Source organism: Eutrema salsugineum, unplaced genomic scaffold (assembly GCF_000478725.1).
Source record: "Eutrema salsugineum unplaced genomic scaffold, Eutsalg1_0 scaffold_8, whole genome shotgun sequence".
Lineage (NCBI taxonomy): Eukaryota > Viridiplantae > Streptophyta > Magnoliopsida > Brassicales > Brassicaceae > Eutrema > Eutrema salsugineum.
In genome coordinates, this window is record NW_006256414.1 from 3,197,863 (window position 1) to 3,216,577 (window position 18,715).

The following is an 18,715-nucleotide window of genomic DNA, read 5'->3' on the forward strand; positions in this document are numbered from 1 at the left end:
GCTCGACCTTTTATAATGTCATCAAAAACGGGTGAGCGATCCAAAACATTAAGATCATTAAGGGTACTTGGCGGTCCAAAAAACGCATGCCAAATCCAGAGATCGTATGAAGCAACCGCTTCTAAGACTATTGTCGGTTTTCCAGCACCTCGTACATACTGGCCTTTCCAAGCGGTTGGACAATTCTTTCATTCCCAATGCATACAATCTATGCTTCCTATCATCCCAGGAAATCCGCGTTCCTCTCCAAAATAAAGTAGACGTTGAAGATCTTCTGCCGTGGGTCTTCTGAGGTACTCATCGCCAAAGAGATTTATAATTCCTTCAACAAAATTTTCCAGACATGAACGAGCTGTACTTGCACCTAGTCGTAGGTATTCGTCAACGGTATCAAGTGCCGTGCCATAAGCTAAGAGACGAATTGCGGCTGTACACTTCTGAAGTGCAGATAGACCAAGTCTACCCCGGGCATCTTTTCTCTGTTTAAAGAAACTGACTTCGTTGGAGAGCCGATGAACAATACGCAAGAACAATGCCTTGTTCATTCTAAAACGTCGTCGGAAAAGGTGGTCGGGATAAATTGCGTTTTCGCTGAAGTAATCATTTCATAATCTTATGTGGCCTTCTTCTCGATTTCTTTCTATAAAAGCTCGTTTCCCGAACAAGTATTGTTTCCATCTCCATTTCCCTCTGCATTTGCATCCTCCGTCTTCCTCCTTTTACAGCTGCCATCGGTTTTACTGGTTGACAAATCACACCACTTTTGGTCGTTCTTCAGTTCCTTCCAAGCGTATTCGAGAGTGAATTTCTTCTTATGGAGATTGAAGAAAATAGCATGCGCATTTTTGAAAATGTCATTCTCGTTTTGACCACTTGTTCTTTCTCTTGTTGCAGCCTCATAAGCCCCACAGAACTTGCACACAAGATCATTAATCTTGTGCCATCTTTGTTTGCACTGCCCAGACTCTCGGATTTCTCCTCCCTTTTGATTCGCCGCAAAGTACAAAGCAATGCGACGCCAAAAAGTGCCACTTTTGTTCATTTCCTACAACCGGGTCCTTCGAGGTGTTCAACCACGAGCTGATGAGCAGGGTATCTTCCGCAGGACTCCACGGTTGTCTAATCACCTTGCTCGTCACTCCAACCTCTTCTACTTCTTCGGTAGAAGCTTGGGTACCGAAGGCATGGTTTTCGAAGGAAAGGTATGGATTTGGGTAAGGTGACACACTCTCTTGTTGACTTTGTAAAAGATCAACAAAGTTTAAGGTGTTGTTAAAGGGAAATGGAGAAGACATCCTTGGACAAAAGAAGAGAAGACAAGAAGGATTGCAACTGATACGAGAAGAGATGAAAGAAGAGAAAACTATATTTTTTGGAAGTGATACGAGAAGATAAGAAAGAAGAGATGAGCTTAAAAAAGTGTCCGAGTTCAAAGAGATGAGAAAGAGAGTGCTTTATACTAGCATGAAAGAAGAGGGAACAAAAGTGTCCGAGTTCAAAAAATAAACATTAACTACACCCTAAACACAAGCATTCAACCCAACCTAACACAATATGCATTGATCACAAGCAGAAGAGACTTGACACATATCTAACTTTAACATTAACTAATCCCCTATTCCATTTATTATCTAACACGACTTAAACCCACATCAAAATAGCATTTACTACAAGTAACTAGGAAGTGATTGAAGCTAACCTTTTTAGGCGGGTGATGATATCCTAAACCGCTTTGCTTCTTCTCTCCTCTTCATGTCATTCCATCTCCATTTACTCCTTGTGCAGAGAACAAAAACAACAGTAAATATGAGTTAGTTGAACATCAACTATACACACAAGAGTTAATGAACTACAACTACACAAACAAGACAAGTAATACACACTCAGAGTTAATGAACTTCAACTACAAACCAAAGAATAAACTTTAAACCCATTCACAAACTCATACAAACTCATCGCCACAATGAGCAAAACAAAATTATCGATACTTAAAGATCAAAACAAAGTCATCTATCATTCGTCGATCAAAACAAACTAAAAATTGTACCCAATCATCGTAAACCCTAAACGAAATCAGAAGACAAAAGACAAAACCATTAATCAGCCAAGACAAATCATTTGTCGAAACCATTTCATCCGATCATCAAAAACCTAAATCAGCATACATATCCAAGCACAACCAATCATCGCTACCTCTGAACCCTTTCAGTAAACCATTTCATCCGAGATATTCAATCTAAACCCAAAAATCAGAACAATTTCAATCGATTCTTCGTTTACCTTCTCCAACGGTTCCATGGATCCAGAAGCTTCAAGCCTTCACAACTCCTCGATTCCGCCAATCAGCTGTTCAGAAGACATCGCCGCCACCGTCTGAAAATTGCTGACAAAGAATTCCGATGAATTGACGACTTGCGATTCGACGGAGATAACGAAGAAAGAAGAGAGGAAAATGGTTTTTGGGAGATGAAAAATTGTTTGAGGACCCAAAAAAAAATTTCTCTTCTCCATTTTTTTAGTCCAATGATTTTTCGCCATGTGTGTGTAGAGAAATGTTTCTCTCAGATCCAATTTAGGCGACGTCTCTCTCCCTTTTTATTGTTTTTGATTTATTTAATTAAGCGAAATTAGGTAGAGACGGGTTAAATACCCCATTGCACATGCTCTAAGATAACACATCTTTCTCCAATACGGGTGGTTAGGAGATTTTCCAAAGGAAAAAATAAATAAAAATTGCTTACGAAAGACTTTGACTATTCTAATATCCGACCATAGATTTTACGTGTGAAGACTTTGCTTAAACTTATTTCAAGTCGACTAAAGTCCTATCTTCTGCTCTTATGTTCTTCGTTTGGCGCTTGTAGCTGTCAATTTGTTAGCCATGTTGGCTTTGTTATTGTTTGTAAACAATTCCTCCTCTAATGGAGCGTAGCTAATCTATAAAATCTCATTTGAGCAAAAAAAAAATTAAAAGGAAACCAAAGTCTAAGGTTACAGAAACTTGAATTGGTGAATTAGTGGAGATGATTATGTAATGAAATCCTAAACGATTATTGTGTTGTGCCCATTCTATTTCTTCGTTAGTCTCTCTGAAGTAGAAGAACATACCTTCGATTAAGACATTGCCTGTTTATGATTTCACTTGGATTCATGTTTCTTTTTTAGCACTCTATTGAGGATTTCTTATGTGCTACTTGGAACAAGTATAGGTTTTAATTCTTTAAGTTGCTCATTAATGGAATTTTAGTGAGTGTAGAGATTTTGAGTTCACTAATTCGTAAAAGAAACGCTTGACAAAAGTGAGGAAGACGGATTCGTAAAAGAAAAAGATTGAGTTTGCCACAAACTACTCCACAAGATTGATCCCTATAGCTAATTCAAATAGTATTTGGAGACAAACTATGTGTAAGACCGCGAAAATCCGATTGAAATCACGAATAGAAAATAGCAATATTATAAACGATATGTTAAGGTAAGAGATTAAAACGAGAGTTAGAAAACCGATTGAAAACAGACGAAAACACGGAGTCGAGATATGATCTCTTTCCTTAACTCAATAAATCGCCCGTAATGTGTGACGGTTTATTGCGATTTTTGAATCCCAGGATACAACCGTGATGAGACTATTACGCAACACCCGTAAAAGAATCTGCGAACTGAAATTATACTACGCTATAGCTCTCGAGACACTTACGATATTAAGACGAGAGGGTTGCTGGAAAGAATTATTTGCTGTGTGTTTGGAGTATTCGAGAATTCGATTATAATTCGATGATCTAGAATGAGAGAAGATGGCGTCTATTTATACTGGAAGGTTCAGCTTGATCCGCAAGGAATAAGCTTTGGCGAAAAGGAATATTCACAAAATATTCTCCTTTTTCTGCAAGTAAAAGGATTCGGAAATCTTCCGTTATTATCTGGACGCAATCTTTTATTTCTTAAGATTTATCCTTTCAATATGCAAAAAAATATTTCGCAGGAACTAAGATGCCCACGACCCACACCCAGCTAAATAGAGCCCAAGAGCCAACTAAAAAATGCAATGAGCAACGAGCAACGAGCCCGGCACCGGCAACGGCGGCGGCGCGCGTAGGTGTTTTTGCATAATGCCCTTTTACTTCCACAATGATGCTGACCCTTATTGTGAGAAAACCATATATATACAAGAGATTTTTCTCCTTGGTGAGCAATGTGGGACAAATACACTTCCACTAAACTTCTACTTTTAGTTAAAATTAATAGGAATATTTCATTTCTATAGGCTCAAACCCAAATCTTAAATGAATTTATAAGGCCCATTTGCTTATTAAACTTCATTTCTTATTCATACACAAACTCAATATTACAAGTCCAAATGCTTATCTATATTAGTATTTGTGAAGTGATTCGGGCTGTGATTTAACGCACAGATTTCTGTGTCGTTTTGATTAATGAAATTATGAGGATTTGATTGGTTGATAATTGTTATAATTTGATTGGTTGAATTAGTTAATTTTAAATCATTAAAATCGATATTAGTTGCTAAAAAATGGAAAACTTCTTTAATTCAAGTAGGATTTGATTGGTTGATAATTGTTATAATTTGATTGGTTGAATTAGTTAACTTTAAATCATTAAAATCGATATTAGTTGCTAAAAAATGGAAAACTTCTTTAATCAAATCCTCAAAAAAATTTCAAACCCAAAAAACATATACATACCTTCCAATACGTCATTTGTGCTGATTGAGATGGTAGTGTGTTGGTTAAGTGCTTTGTCCATTTATCGAAGGTTCACGGGTTCGAATCCTGTAATTAGTGTTTTTTTTTTTAATTCTATTTTTGGAAATATTTTATATTTATTAAATATTTTGTAAAAGGGAATATTCCATAATTTCTTTGTTATTATCTACAATGGAATCTTTACATTTTTATTATAGATAGCTACGAAATTCATGGGAAGATAATATCGCATGTAGATCAATAATTACATTTTAGTATTTTTCACAAGAAAATAAACCCTAGGTTGTTTAGACGTATAAATATGAGCGTTTTCAACCAAGCTTCTCATAATTAACGCATTAGTTTTTCTATTAGGGTTCTGTGATTATTTTGCTAGGTTTTTTATTATAGCATTAACTTTTTGGATCTCTTTAGAAAAGATTCAGCATGTTTGTCTATTTGCATGCAAAGCTAACAATGTGTTCCTCTAAGTACAGCTTTGATCATCCATCTAAAGTCAGAATCACTTGGGAAGTTCCGTCTACCGATTCTGGTATATATGTATAACTATTATCAAATTTAATAATAGTATGTATGCTCTCAATTTTTTTAGATGAATTCTAAAAATTTATACGACTATAGGTTTTGATAACCAGGCTTATGCTCGCGGGTTAAAGTCTGTGTTGAAATCGCATCGTCAGAATATGGATAACAAAGACATGACTGATTATCGTTACGTGACTCCATATGTTTTCGTGGATATCACCAAAAAAAAAGGTTGTTGAACCTCTTTAGTTTATTCATTCAATTTATAATACTTATTAGTAGTTGTTTGTATTTGTAGGTTATCCATGCAAGCTACTTATCGATTCTGCTATCGATGAATGGACCTTGCGGACATATAATCCTGTTATCGAAGGTAGTCCTATCTATTAATCTTACAGTTTTTACCTTTTGTAATGCTATATCTTAGCCTTTCAGATGCATACCCTTATTATATATTAGTCTATGAACGTTTTCAATTTTTATGTAGATATTGATTCTTCGTATCATATATCTATTCTTGATCACGAGCTTTTTATCAAAGGAGGTATTTCCGCTCTTAATGTAATATATTTTTGTTAATGGTGTATATTAAGTCTTTATGTTTGCTCTAATGTTTGTTTTGTGTATTTAGTTTCTGATCGTGTTAATACGAGTGATCATGCTCAGAAGACTTTTCTATGGGATTTTGCGAGGAATGCTTGGGTTATGAATAAAGAATCTAATGGTTTCAATTCTTTTTTTTTGTTTTGAACACTGTTTTTTATGTTTTTTTAGAATACTAATTACATCGTTTTTACATATATTTATCTATGCAGAAGATAGTGACTCTGATGATACTGAGGTTTCATCGGGTCGTGGTATTGATGATGATTATGGTTTTGAGGATTATATGAGGTCTGATTCAGAGACGGGTGAAGATACTGATGATATGGACCCAACAGATGAGTATGATTCTGAGGATGATTTTATTGACGATGATGAGACTTGTGAAGAATCTGATGGTTCAAGTGATAGCTCAGAAGATGATAGCGGTGATGACGAAGATGAAGATGACGACGATGCCGATTCAACTGATGATAATGAAAATGATGATGAAGATGTTATGTTGGATGATGAGACTGATATTGACGATGATAGTGAAGATCAGCGAAACGTCGAACTGAGTGATATACTCATCGAAAAGAATATTAGTATATCTGGACACCAGGATTCGGTGTGTACTTATACAGTTTCTCTTGGTTCAATGTGTTTTGGTAAGTGTGTTTCACGTTTGAGTCCTTCCAAAGATGATTGTACTATCTTTGTTAAGGTTTTACAAACGTGGGTGCATATGCTAATTTCGAAACGTTCTTCTATGGAGCTCATATTGTCAGATGAACAGGTATTTATTGTACTATTACACAAAAGTATTATAAATTTTAGTCGGTGTCTAATTGACTGTTTTATTCACAGGGTGTAAAAATTCAGGCCACTGTTAGTGATGGTGAGATCAGTGTTGCATCGTCTCGCATAGATGTTGGTAGTTGGATTATTATCAGTCGTTTTTCTGTTACTGATTGTGAGGATAGTTGTAGACCGACTTCTCATAGATACAAAATATTGTTCCTACCATCAACTATCATTGACAAGACTTCACGTAGATGTGAAAATGCCTATTTTGACTTCGTTGATTTTCAAAGGATATTGGATCGTTCCCATGATGATGACTATTTAGTTGGTGTGTTTATTTTTGATTTAGTTATTGAATTTCTTTATTGTTATCTTACTGATGCTAACATTGTTTAATTTTTGTTGTCTATGAAGATTTGATAGGTCGTGTCTTAAATGTAAGACTATCTGGAACGTCCCGTGGTTTACTGACTGGAGAGCATTCTTTTCATTCATATGGCAGTCTATGTAATGATATATGTGATTCCGAGATATGGGGTTCATATTCAACCGTCACGTTCTGTCTTAGAGATAAACGGTATTGTCTGCTGAATGTTTTAAACTGTATAATGTCGTTTTAATTATTCTATCCATCTGAATATGTGTGGCATGTTTTAATTTAGTGGTGTTGATTTGAGTTGTGAATTGTTCGGTGAGATGGCGAAAAACTTTTATGCATCTTGGAGACGATGTGATCAAGATATCATTGTGTGTGTGCTTAGATGGGCTGTTATTGATTATTTTGGAGGTATTTTTAGTATACTAATTTATATTCTCTATGTTCGTTTCATTTTATTGTTTTGACTCTGTATTTGGTTTATCAATATAGGCAAGATCACTATATCTTCCACATCTCCTACTAAGTTCGAACTCAATCCCCATATTCCTGAGTTAGATGAGTTTTTGGAACAGTGAGTTTCTAATACTTAATGTTTGTATTTTGACTTTTTGGTATTAATTTGTGGTCGCCTTCTCTCTCTCTCAAGTCTTTTTTATAACAATGCAGATATCCGCGTAAGAGGCCATGCACGCGTGGTAGTGTGGCACGTCTACAATGAATAATGTTATGACGTCTACATTGAATATCATTTTTACCATGTATACAAATTATAGTTTAATTATTCTTTGTTCTTCAGACCTCTTTATTTCAATCAATAAATATATTTTTTTAATGAAATTATTATTGTTGTTTGATATTGAAGTATATAGAGCGGAGAAAATAATATAAGTTATATATTCACATAAATAACGCATGCTTTTATTGGTTTCTTGGACTCCAAGTAACTCATATTTATAAATATTTAAGAAGATTTGAATATATCCCCGATCATATCATAACTTTTAGTTTTTTCCATTTAGTGTTTATGAGAATCATGGTGTTTGAATGGATTGTTTTATTGATTTCTTGGACTCCAAGTAATTTATATTTATAAATATCTAATAGGATTCGAATATATCCCCGATCATTCCACAATTTTTGTTTTTTTTTTCATTTAGTAGCTATGGAAATCTTGGTGTTTGAATGAATTGATTAATTAGTTATTAAAAAGGAAAAACTCGGTAGTTGAGATGTTAGTTATTAAAAAGGAAAAACTCGGTAGTTGAGAGGTGTGTATAAAATGTAAATAAAGGAAAACATTCTAAGAAACCCTAGAAAAAAAATAAATAACGCGTAAACCACATAACTCTTATATCTCTATATATATGCATATATTTCGGTATAGGTATATATATGCGTCTATCGCGACTTCACGGGTTATCAGCCTGCATTGTTAGAATTGTTTGCATTCGGGTTCTTCGATGAAAGCGTTTGGTAAATGAGTTTTGTATTACGTTTTTGAGGATGTCACTAATCGTTAATTTTCTTTACGGTATTTTATTAATTGTTCTTATTGTATATATGATTGTTGTTCTATTGTACATGTCTAGGTGCTCACAAGCGACCACGTGTTAATTGGCAAGTTATGCCGTTTCATCTCCCGGGGGAAAATATTGTGTTTTCTAATAATTTAGATAGACGTGTTCCTGCTAAAAAACCTAAATTCCTTGCTTGGTTTAGGTGTAATCAGTCTTATCCAGAGGCAATGAATCTTTTATACTCGGAGATTCCTTCTACGTTTGTATGGGATCGTAAAAATAGGACATGGAGGCCAAGACTAAAAGGAAATTCTGGTGCTTGTGTTGTGGACGAATCACCGACTGAGTATGGAGAAGAGTATTATCTGAGACTATTATTGGACATAGTTAGGGGTCCATGTAGTTTTGATGATATTAGGACTGTTGGTGGAGTCGTTTATCCTTCGTTTAGAAGTGCATACCATGCATTAGGGTTTGTTGGTTGATTATCAGAAGTCAGTAATTTTTTACCATGTTTTTTTTTTAGTTTCTTTATCGTGGTATACTTATCTCTTATTTTAGCAAAAGCAATATATAATAAATGATATTAGAATAATTATATATATCAGTTTTGTTATAATAATAAAGTTTAATTATAACATATTATTATTCCGCTTAGGGTTTAGGGTTTAGCCGTGCGGAATAATAATAAAGCTTACACAGAACATGCGACTTATATCTGGAGATAATAGCCGTGCGATGCTTGAACGAGCTGCCTTTACAAAGTGGATCTTAGACATTGGTGATGGTACGATAAATGACGATGGTAGTGGTGAAGCTGTGATTGAAATTCCTGATGATCTGTTGATTAAAGACTGTAAAGATCCTATAAAAACGATCGTCAAAGAAGTTTATGGGAGTTCATTTTCGAAAAAGACTGATCCTAAATTTTTCCAAGACCGTGCCATACTGAGTCAAAGAAACGATGATGTAGATACGATAAATGATTATATGCTTTCAAAGTTATCGGGTATGTTTATTTTGTTTTAATTCCTCTTAGTTTATTTTTTTATATTTATATAATACGACGGTTGTTTTGTATATAACAGGTGTTGAAAGGACCTATCTTAGCTGTGATAGCATTGATACAACTGAAGAAGTTGTCAATTACAATGATGCATCTGAAGTACCCTCAGAGAGTGTAGCCAGTAAGAATAAAGGTGATTCCAACAACATGATTTATACCGAGGAGTTTTTAAATAGTATCAAGATGTCTGGTTTCCCTAATCATGTCCTGAAGTTGAAAGAGGGTACTCCTGTAATGCTTCTAAGAAATATCGACCCTAAGAATGGGTTGTGTAATGGCACAAGACTCATCATTATTAAGATGGCTAATTATGTTCTCCAGGCTCAGATAATAACAGGTAGCAAGGTTGGTGAAAAGGTACTGATTCCTAGGATATTCCTCTCTCCTTCGGAGATGAAACTTCCTTTCAGGATGAGACGCAAGCAGTTTCCTATCACATTAGCTTTTGCAATGACTATAAACAAAAGCCAAGGACAGACACTCGAAAAGGTTGGTTTGTATCTTCCAAGACCGGTTTTTACTCATGGGCAACTCTATGTCGCTGTATCGAGGGTTACATCAAGAGAAGGTCTGAAGATATTGATCACCGATAAAGACAACAAACCACAAAACAAAACATTGAATGTCGTCTACAAGGAGGTTTTTGACAAGATATGATATTTCTTTTTACTGTGTTTTGTTTTGTGATATGTTGTCTCTATGTATCTCGAAATATGTTAGTTCTTTTTATTGTATAAGACCATTACATTCGGTTTTATAGTTTTTAATAGATTTTACTTTTTTCGATTTTTCACTAAATTGGATCTCATGTATTAATGGTTTGATCTCTGATTTTTAACTATAGTCGGATAATCCAGTGACAAACTCTATTCGATAACATATTTTGACCAAAGTTTAATTGTAGTATATTATTGGGCATCTATTAACATTTCATCGAGAATGCTTCAAAACCAAATTATCATGTCATCGAAATAAACTTAATATTTTTTAGAAAATAAAACCAAGTACATAATAGTGTCTTTAAAGTGATCATTACAAACAGAAAAAAAAAAACATGAATTTCGTTTCAAACTGATATTCTTCTTGATTAAACTCCAGATCTCCTCTTTTTTCGTTCCTTCTCCTTTCCCTTTAAACACAGACACAAACAATCCGATTTAGATTTTTGTAAAACTATATAGCTTTGAACTAACTCAATATTATATCTAAATATGGATTGTTTCTACAATATAGATTTCAATGGGCAATCAATAACAAACTATAACGACTCAATAACATAGATTTTAGACAATTTTTCATAATTTAGATCTAAATATATTTCTGATCACGTACCCATTCGGCGGTATCCATGTGTCGAATTTCTGTCTCCACAAAACCGCAACGCATGCACTTCAACCCTATCTCCAGATCTAGAATCAGGTCGTGTTTTCGTTTTGTGCAACTTGATTGGGGTGTCTCATTAGATGTGTTGCCTTTGTCATCCTCCATAAGTTGTAGAATATACAGATTTTATTATTCATTGTGTAAGACATGATTAAAACAAACTTTAGTGAATAGGATGTATTACCTGAGGAATGTTCTGTTTGCCTTTCTGATTTGATGCGGTGAATAAGTGTATTTGTTCCCATAATTCTTCTTGCTCTATCTCGGAATCTGTTGGTGAAGGTGGTGAGTTTGGTTCCACGACACCAAATCTCATTACCAATGGTGGGGGATTGATGATCAACAAGCCATTTTCATCAAATTTTTTTTCGTTTGTGTTCGCCATCTTCTTATGAATTCTCTCAGAAACGATAATGGTACTTGAAAAATATTTTAAAGTTTTTTGAAAAAAAAACCATCAAGTCAGTATTTATAAGGTGTGCAATAATAATCAATTTTCACGTTTTTCAATTTTTTTATGGGGAAGATTATGCGACTTTATGTTTGCAACTAACTGTTTGACTTTCCAAGTTTCCTATTTCATATAATTTTAAGGAAAAATGTTCAATTAGATACATAAAGTTATAACGTAAAAGTCTACATAAATGGCATTTTTTGTTACGATGTTGTATGAATATGTCATCTCCTAAAATATTGAAACATAAAATTGTCCAAATAACATAAGCCATAGAGAGAGATCATATTATTTTATGGAAAGTGTTGCAATTTAGCAAAAGTTTATATTTAGTAAAATAGTATATTTAATTATTGAGATTGCGTGTATATTTGGTAAAACTTAAAACATGGAATATATTCTCTTACCAGGCACGTGAAACGAACAAATCGGTCAATCAATATGGAAGTGCCTTGACATAAATTAGTGGATTGTTGTTGGTTTTGACAGTAAAGTGGCTTTAAATGGTAACTGTTCAAATTTTTTCTTTTAAAATAATTCAAACGAAAATAAATTTCTAAGAAAGAAAGATAATTCAGACAAAACCACATCGGGCAAAGTAAGATAATTATTTTGACATTAACCCTACTCCCTTAATATAGTTTTTTGTGATACTATATTGTTTACATATATGCTTAAATATTAATTTCAGGCTTGGGTGAAGATATGAAACGATGTGCATGATTATGATTTAGCTAATGTAAATTTTCATTGCAATAAATTGTCATTTAACATATATAGATGGTTTTATAGTAAACTATCTTTATAATTGTTAACAACGAGAATTGGAATATTAACATAATTTAAAATAGAAAAATCTCAATATATATATATATATCTATTTATTTTACTCGAAGATAATATTGTTTATTTATCTATATTTATCCTGAAATGTTAATATTCTTAAATTTTGGTTATATATTAATATAAAATCACATTTTTTCTTATAAATATGCTCTAAATTGCATAACCCTAAACGATAGGCATCACGCAATGGCGGATTATGATTTTGTTCGTCAATTGGACTCTCAAATGTCTGACTGGATAATTATAGTGAAAATACTCAAAAAATGGGTGGTGGATTACTCGGACGATAATCGAAGTCTAAATTTCATTCTGGTCGATGAAAAAGTAAATTTCATTAACTTAACATGTTATTTGTGATAATTATTATTGATTTTGCTTATTGTTTTAACATACAATAATTTGTTCTTTTGTTGATCTAATGTTATCGTATAAACTTCTAGGGTTGTAGAATACAGGCTCGGGTAAACAATCAGATGATGGAGCATTTCAATCAAATATGCGAAGAAGATCAATGGTTTATGTTGACTGGATTTCTTTTAAATCCTTACAACTGGACTAATATCCAAAGTATTACAAAACACGATTACGTTATTACACTTACACGGGGAACAACGATATCACCAGCTTTACCATTAACAAATAATTCGTTCTATAATTTTGCATCGTTCCTCTCGATTTATGAATTCCCAGATGCTCATTATTATCTAATTGGTAAGATTATTTTGGTATCTTCTTATAATGCAAAATATATAGTTCGCACTAATGTCTTAATTTTGACTAATTACAATCGCAGATTTGATTGGAGTCGTTGAAGATGCTAGATATTTTACTATTACATACCCGGATGGGACGACTACATCATCAATTCGATTTAATATAATAGATGATGAGTAAGTATATCCCAAACTGTAAATTTTTGAAGTTTAGCTAATTAATTATTAACTACATTCTTTGTCAAAATATAGGGAGTACATGCTAGAGTGTGTTGCACATGGTGAGTTGGCAACTGAAATAAGAGATAAGTGTAGAGAATACGAAGGTCCCTTTGCTATATGTGTGTCAACCGATTGGTGTGTAGCAATTGACGGGGGTATGTTCTCTGATGATACATCAATATGTTATTTATAAAATCGTTGTATATAACATAACAATATTCCAATATATATGTTTTAGAGAATGTGTCTATCAAGGATCATGATGATGATGGTGTGTCCCGTTTTATCACTGATTCACCTATTAATGAGGTTTTGACCTTGCGCAATAGGTAAGTATATTTCGATGTGTTGTTTAAATTGACGTATGAAAAAAAAAATGTATATTTAGATCTAAATCGTTTTGTTATTGAAATTTCAGGATTAGAGAGAGGTTATATGGGCTGGATACAGATGTGTCTAATTATTTGGGCCGATCCGAATGATTCAAAATCGATAATCCATATATATTATTAGTTTTGTTAGACACTTTTTTTTTGTATTTACAAGACTGTTTGGGTTTAGGGTTTAGTGTTATAACCAAATTTCTAATTTTCCTTTAACAAATAAATTTTGTTAACCAATAATCTATCTAGAATATTCATCATAAGTTGCAACTTTCCAAAAATGGAACATTTATCTTTTGAAGAATACATAAAATGAACTGATTCACGCGACACTTTCCATAACCGTTATTTGGGTGTTATATATATCCCCATTTTCTCATATACATTGTTAAAAATAATCAACAAAGTAACCCTTCTCCCCAACTGTTTCTTTGGCTTTATACAAATATTGTCCAGTAAAATTATGTTCCCTAGCTTGATGTAATGATTGTATACTGAAGAAACTATTGTATTTTTTGATTGTTTTTTACTCGGTATGCTCGCTTATCTCGGTTGCGTGTATGCTTAGTATATCAGATGCAATTAGATTTTATTCTCTCATATTGCATGCTGCTAATGTCTCGAAAAAGTACATTAACGGATGAAAGGACGCCTTTGACAGACAGTTGTTGGCATTTAAAATAAAACCTATAAATAAGTTAATCTTTATTTTAATAATACATATTCAATGTTGTATGTTTCCATAAATTTATTGGGTTGAAAAAGGAAATAACTGTCTAGAATGTAACGCGTATATATATATGTGTTCTCTTTCCTTATTTTTTTTTACTTTCCTTTTGTGTTCTTGATAGAGAAAAAAAAATGTCTCATGCTGTTGATATCTCTAGGTTAGATTATTACACCACCGGCGGTGAAGTTCGTGTGCAAGTTGTTCGACTCTGGAAGAATGTGAATTTCTTTGGTGATACAATTGAGATGATTCTCGCTGATGATCGGGTATTTCGTTATGTAGTTGTTATTTCTTTATATATTTCATAGGGTTGTTTTTTAAAAGCAATTTTTCTTTTGGATTTTACACTTGAACTTATGCGAAATCGTCGATCTTAGGGTCATCGTATCGGTGCAACTGTCATGCCCGATGAAATCGCTCTGCATGGACCTGTACTTAAACAAGGTTACTGGTTTAGGGTTCGTCGATTCGTTGTTAAGAAGGCCAGTGGTTCGATATGCATAACCGTAAACAGGCATCGGTTTATTTTCGGACCTCATACGGTCGTGATTCCTACCTCTCCAGTAACCCATAATTTACACTTGCATCTCAATTGCACACGCTTCTTTGACATCGTGACTCGCGGATTAGATTTTGAGTTTTTAATTGGTAATATTGGTAACCATCTGTTAGTTTTGTGACAATTTTAGTATAATGTATCGTTTTGTTAATATTACTTTTTTTGTATTCGATATGTAGATGTAATGGGAACCGTGTTGAAGATGGGTGATCTCTGTGAGATAAACAGCGATGCTTATGAGGATAATGCAACATATGTTCGATTCGAAATTCTTAATGCAGGGTAACATCTATGAGTTTATATCCACATGTCGTTTGTTTTTGCAAAAAAAAAAAAAAAAATGTTTCCTTTTGGTTTTAAGACATCTAAACTGGAAGAACCTTTTTGTTCTGTTTTAATCAATTAGGAGAGATTGTGTATTGCCATGTATCGCCCGTGGGAATTTGGCTAAGAATCTGCATAGTGTTTATCAGCGTAATCAAAGTGAATCAGTGGTGTTTGTGCTGAGGTTTTGGAAGATGACTAATGGTCAATGTAGGTTTTTATTCCTTTTTTTAGTATTTTAGAATAGCTAATCTTGCATTCTTCTAATTCTGATTCGTAAAATTAATGATAGGTGTTGATAACAAGTCGGTTGTCCTATGCTCTTACCCTCCTTGCTCTGATTTCCTGTGTAATCCTGTTGATGACGAGATTGACGATTTCAGGGCTAAGTAAGTATTAAATTTAATTTTTCTTTATTGACATATTGTGTTAGTTGATTTTTAGATATATTGATCTAACATATCGATTTTTTTTTTTTGGTAGGCGACACCGTCTTAACTAATGCACCAGCGATGGAATGTCAATTCCTTATCTTTCTTTTTAATGTTTGTAAGACTATTATATTATGATACTTATTAAATGATATCGGTTGTTGTTTAATCTACTATTTTGGTTTGACTCTATGCATACTGCATTATGTCTTATTTATATTATGAATGTTATGAATGATTATGTCTTATTTATATTATGAATTTTATGAATGATATCGTTACATTATCTTTAGTGTTTAGAATAAATTTGTATATCAATGGTTTTGTAGTGTTTTGTCTTTTTTTGGTGATGTATGATGATTTGAAAAGTTGATTTTTAAACTATAGTCTACTCAAAGGGCTAAGTATTCATTGCGCTTTTGAAAATATAGCTGACAAGTTTCTGATAGTTTTGAATAGATGGATATCTATAGTTTTTTTATTCTTAATAATGTTCTGATTTGATTCTAAATCTGTTTGATGTAAACGATTTATTATGTTACATTTAAATTATATATCATCTGAGCCCAAAATTTGTATACATCTTTTGGGCCAAAAAATTTCTGTTGTAACCAAAATTCGACCCTTCCTTTAACAAATATATTGTGATGGTCTTGGATGGTCAAAAGGTTAGTCCTATAATTTATGAATATCTCGGTTATTGCCCTGATCTATTAAATTTATTAGTGATTAATAATGTTTTCAATATCAATCATATTGTTAATGTGTTACCTTAATATTTTCTAATTTTATTACGTATAATAATTCTTTCATCTAATTAAAGAGTTTTAAAATTCAAAATAACGAGAAAAAAGTCAAATAGAATTGTCAAACAAAATAAATGAAAACATCAAATGAAATTGGTAGATTCAATGGCTAGGGAAAATAGGTGAGTGATCAAAAAAGTAGCCATCTTCAATGTTGTTAAAATCATCAGTGTAGTCAAGCCTGCAAGAACAAGATAAATAATGAGTCGAATATTCAATAATTTTGTTTAGTAAATTTACAAGATGATAACGGTGAACAATGCTTACATAAAATGAGAATTTTCGACTTCAGGAATTGGAGGATCGAACAATATTTCAGAGAATTCTCGACCAGAACAAACACATATTTCATCTGTACAATATAGAAAATTATATTAGCTACAATTGATATGAATATAAATTGATATATGGTTGGTCGATAGAATGAGAAATAACCTCCATATCGACACAACTCCCAAAATCTCAATACACAGAAAACGATTTTGCGACGAGGAGTATTTTTCCATAAGGACTCAAAATGTTCAGCATCTCTTCCCCACGCTATGCAATTGATGTCGACACCCCTAAAAAACAGAATTAATATATCATTTTCTTTAACATCGAGAATATGATAGTAAAGATTTATATATGTATTAATCTTTGTATCAATGGATTCTTACTCAAAATCTCTTATTGTAAATTTCAGAACACTTGAGTTGATTCTCTGATTTCCGATGCAAAATTGGTCTTGACGTTCCAATTGACAAACTTTGATAATACCTCCGATCAAATCAACTAGCATAAAGCAATATATTCGTATAATTAAGTAGAGTATTGATTAATCTAATTGAGTATAATTAAATACTAAGAAAACATACCAACGTCTATGTTTTCCATCAGAGATTCGTCAAGGACATTTCTAAAATTAGCAAATGAATACAACTGGTCATCTGATTTAGGCGATGTCTTCTCAACATGAGTATCCTCATCGATACAGATATGGAGACCATTGACTGTAATCCTCGAAGTTCCTATGTGTGGAGTAATTTTGAAGTTACAAATGAAATACCAATCTTTATCACACATCATGCCTTCATAATGGTCTACTAAACGATTCGGAATCGATGCACGTATTCGATCACCCTAGATTTTCAGTTAAAAAATAATGATGTTATTGATAATATATCAAGATTCAGACAGTAATATATTAAGATTCAGACAGTATGTTATTTTTGAAGTTATACTTACATGTTCGTCTGCGAATATAAACGATCGCTGAATACCGTGAACACCTAGGCTTTCCTCGACACTCTTGATAACTTGAACACAGATAGAAGATCGATCAGATGCTATACCTAAAGCAGAAATCATCGTGCAAGGAGACATTTTTTTCAAAGATAGATGCAGTTATTCTTAACAATGAATAAAATCTGATTATGAGTAACAAATGGGTACTACTTTAAATTGAAAACCACCGTTACGACAACCAATAGTAGTGTTTGCAATGTTTTGAAAAATAACGGTCATATTTACCACCGCTAATTTAGTTGACTATATATGTCATGTTTTGTTATAATTATAATATAATAATTATGAAAATCAAAAATAGAAAGAACCTCATAAGAATCATTACTAGGTGATAAAATGACATATAATTGTGATGATTAATAATATTTATTTTATTGTGACAATAATTGTGATACTAGCTTTTTTAGAGGCTTAGACATAGAAATTTTTTTTTTAAAGGAATATTTATAAGATATTATTTCGTTTGTTATATAAAGTACAAATCTTTCTATATTTGGTTATTATTAATGGTATAATTTCATTTTATTATTGTAAATAAGTGTTGTTCATCTTAAAAAATGATATATACCGAAATTTGGCAAAAAATATTATACAATTTAACTATTATTCATAAACTCAAATATAAAAATATTACACGATTTCTTAAATATATAAACTCGTGTCTGGCAAGAATTGAAAATAAAAATCTGATGTTTCAATAATCAAATTATAATAAGGTTTATATAATGATTGTGTCCGCGCGACGCGGGCAGATACCTAGTTAATATTGGATTCCAACACTATGAAACTATGTTCAAGACCGGTGAATAATTGAGCGTTGAGGGCCTTGAGGCTGGTGCCTGTAATTTGAACCGTAAAATACAGGTTCGAATACAACGATTTAATTAGGATTAGTGTCTTGTTGAAAAAGACTATGGAATGTAAAATTCAAAGCCATTAGATTAAAATCATGCTCTTTAAAATAAAAAATTCATAAAAAC

At 32.8% G+C, this 18,715-nt stretch overlaps 2 protein-coding genes across 2 annotated transcripts; one reads left to right on the top strand and one right to left on the bottom strand.

The window, feature by feature from the left end:
- Positions 1 to 640: 640 nt before the first annotated feature.
- Positions 641 to 1,042, bottom strand: LOC112087781 (glutathione S-transferase T3-like). Its single transcript, XM_024157749.1, has one exon. The coding sequence runs from the start codon at positions 1,040 to 1,042 to the stop codon at positions 641 to 643; it is 402 nt and encodes a 133-aa protein (XP_024013517.1).
- An 8,194-nt stretch (positions 1,043 to 9,236) lies between these two features.
- Positions 9,237 to 10,254, top strand: LOC112087782 (ATP-dependent DNA helicase PIF1-like). Its single transcript, XM_024157752.1, has 2 exons — positions 9,237 to 9,540; positions 9,620 to 10,254. The coding sequence occupies exons 1-2, from the start codon at positions 9,237 to 9,239 to the stop codon at positions 10,252 to 10,254; spliced, it is 939 nt and encodes a 312-aa protein (XP_024013520.1).
- The last annotated feature ends 8,461 nt before the right edge of the window (positions 10,255 to 18,715 follow it).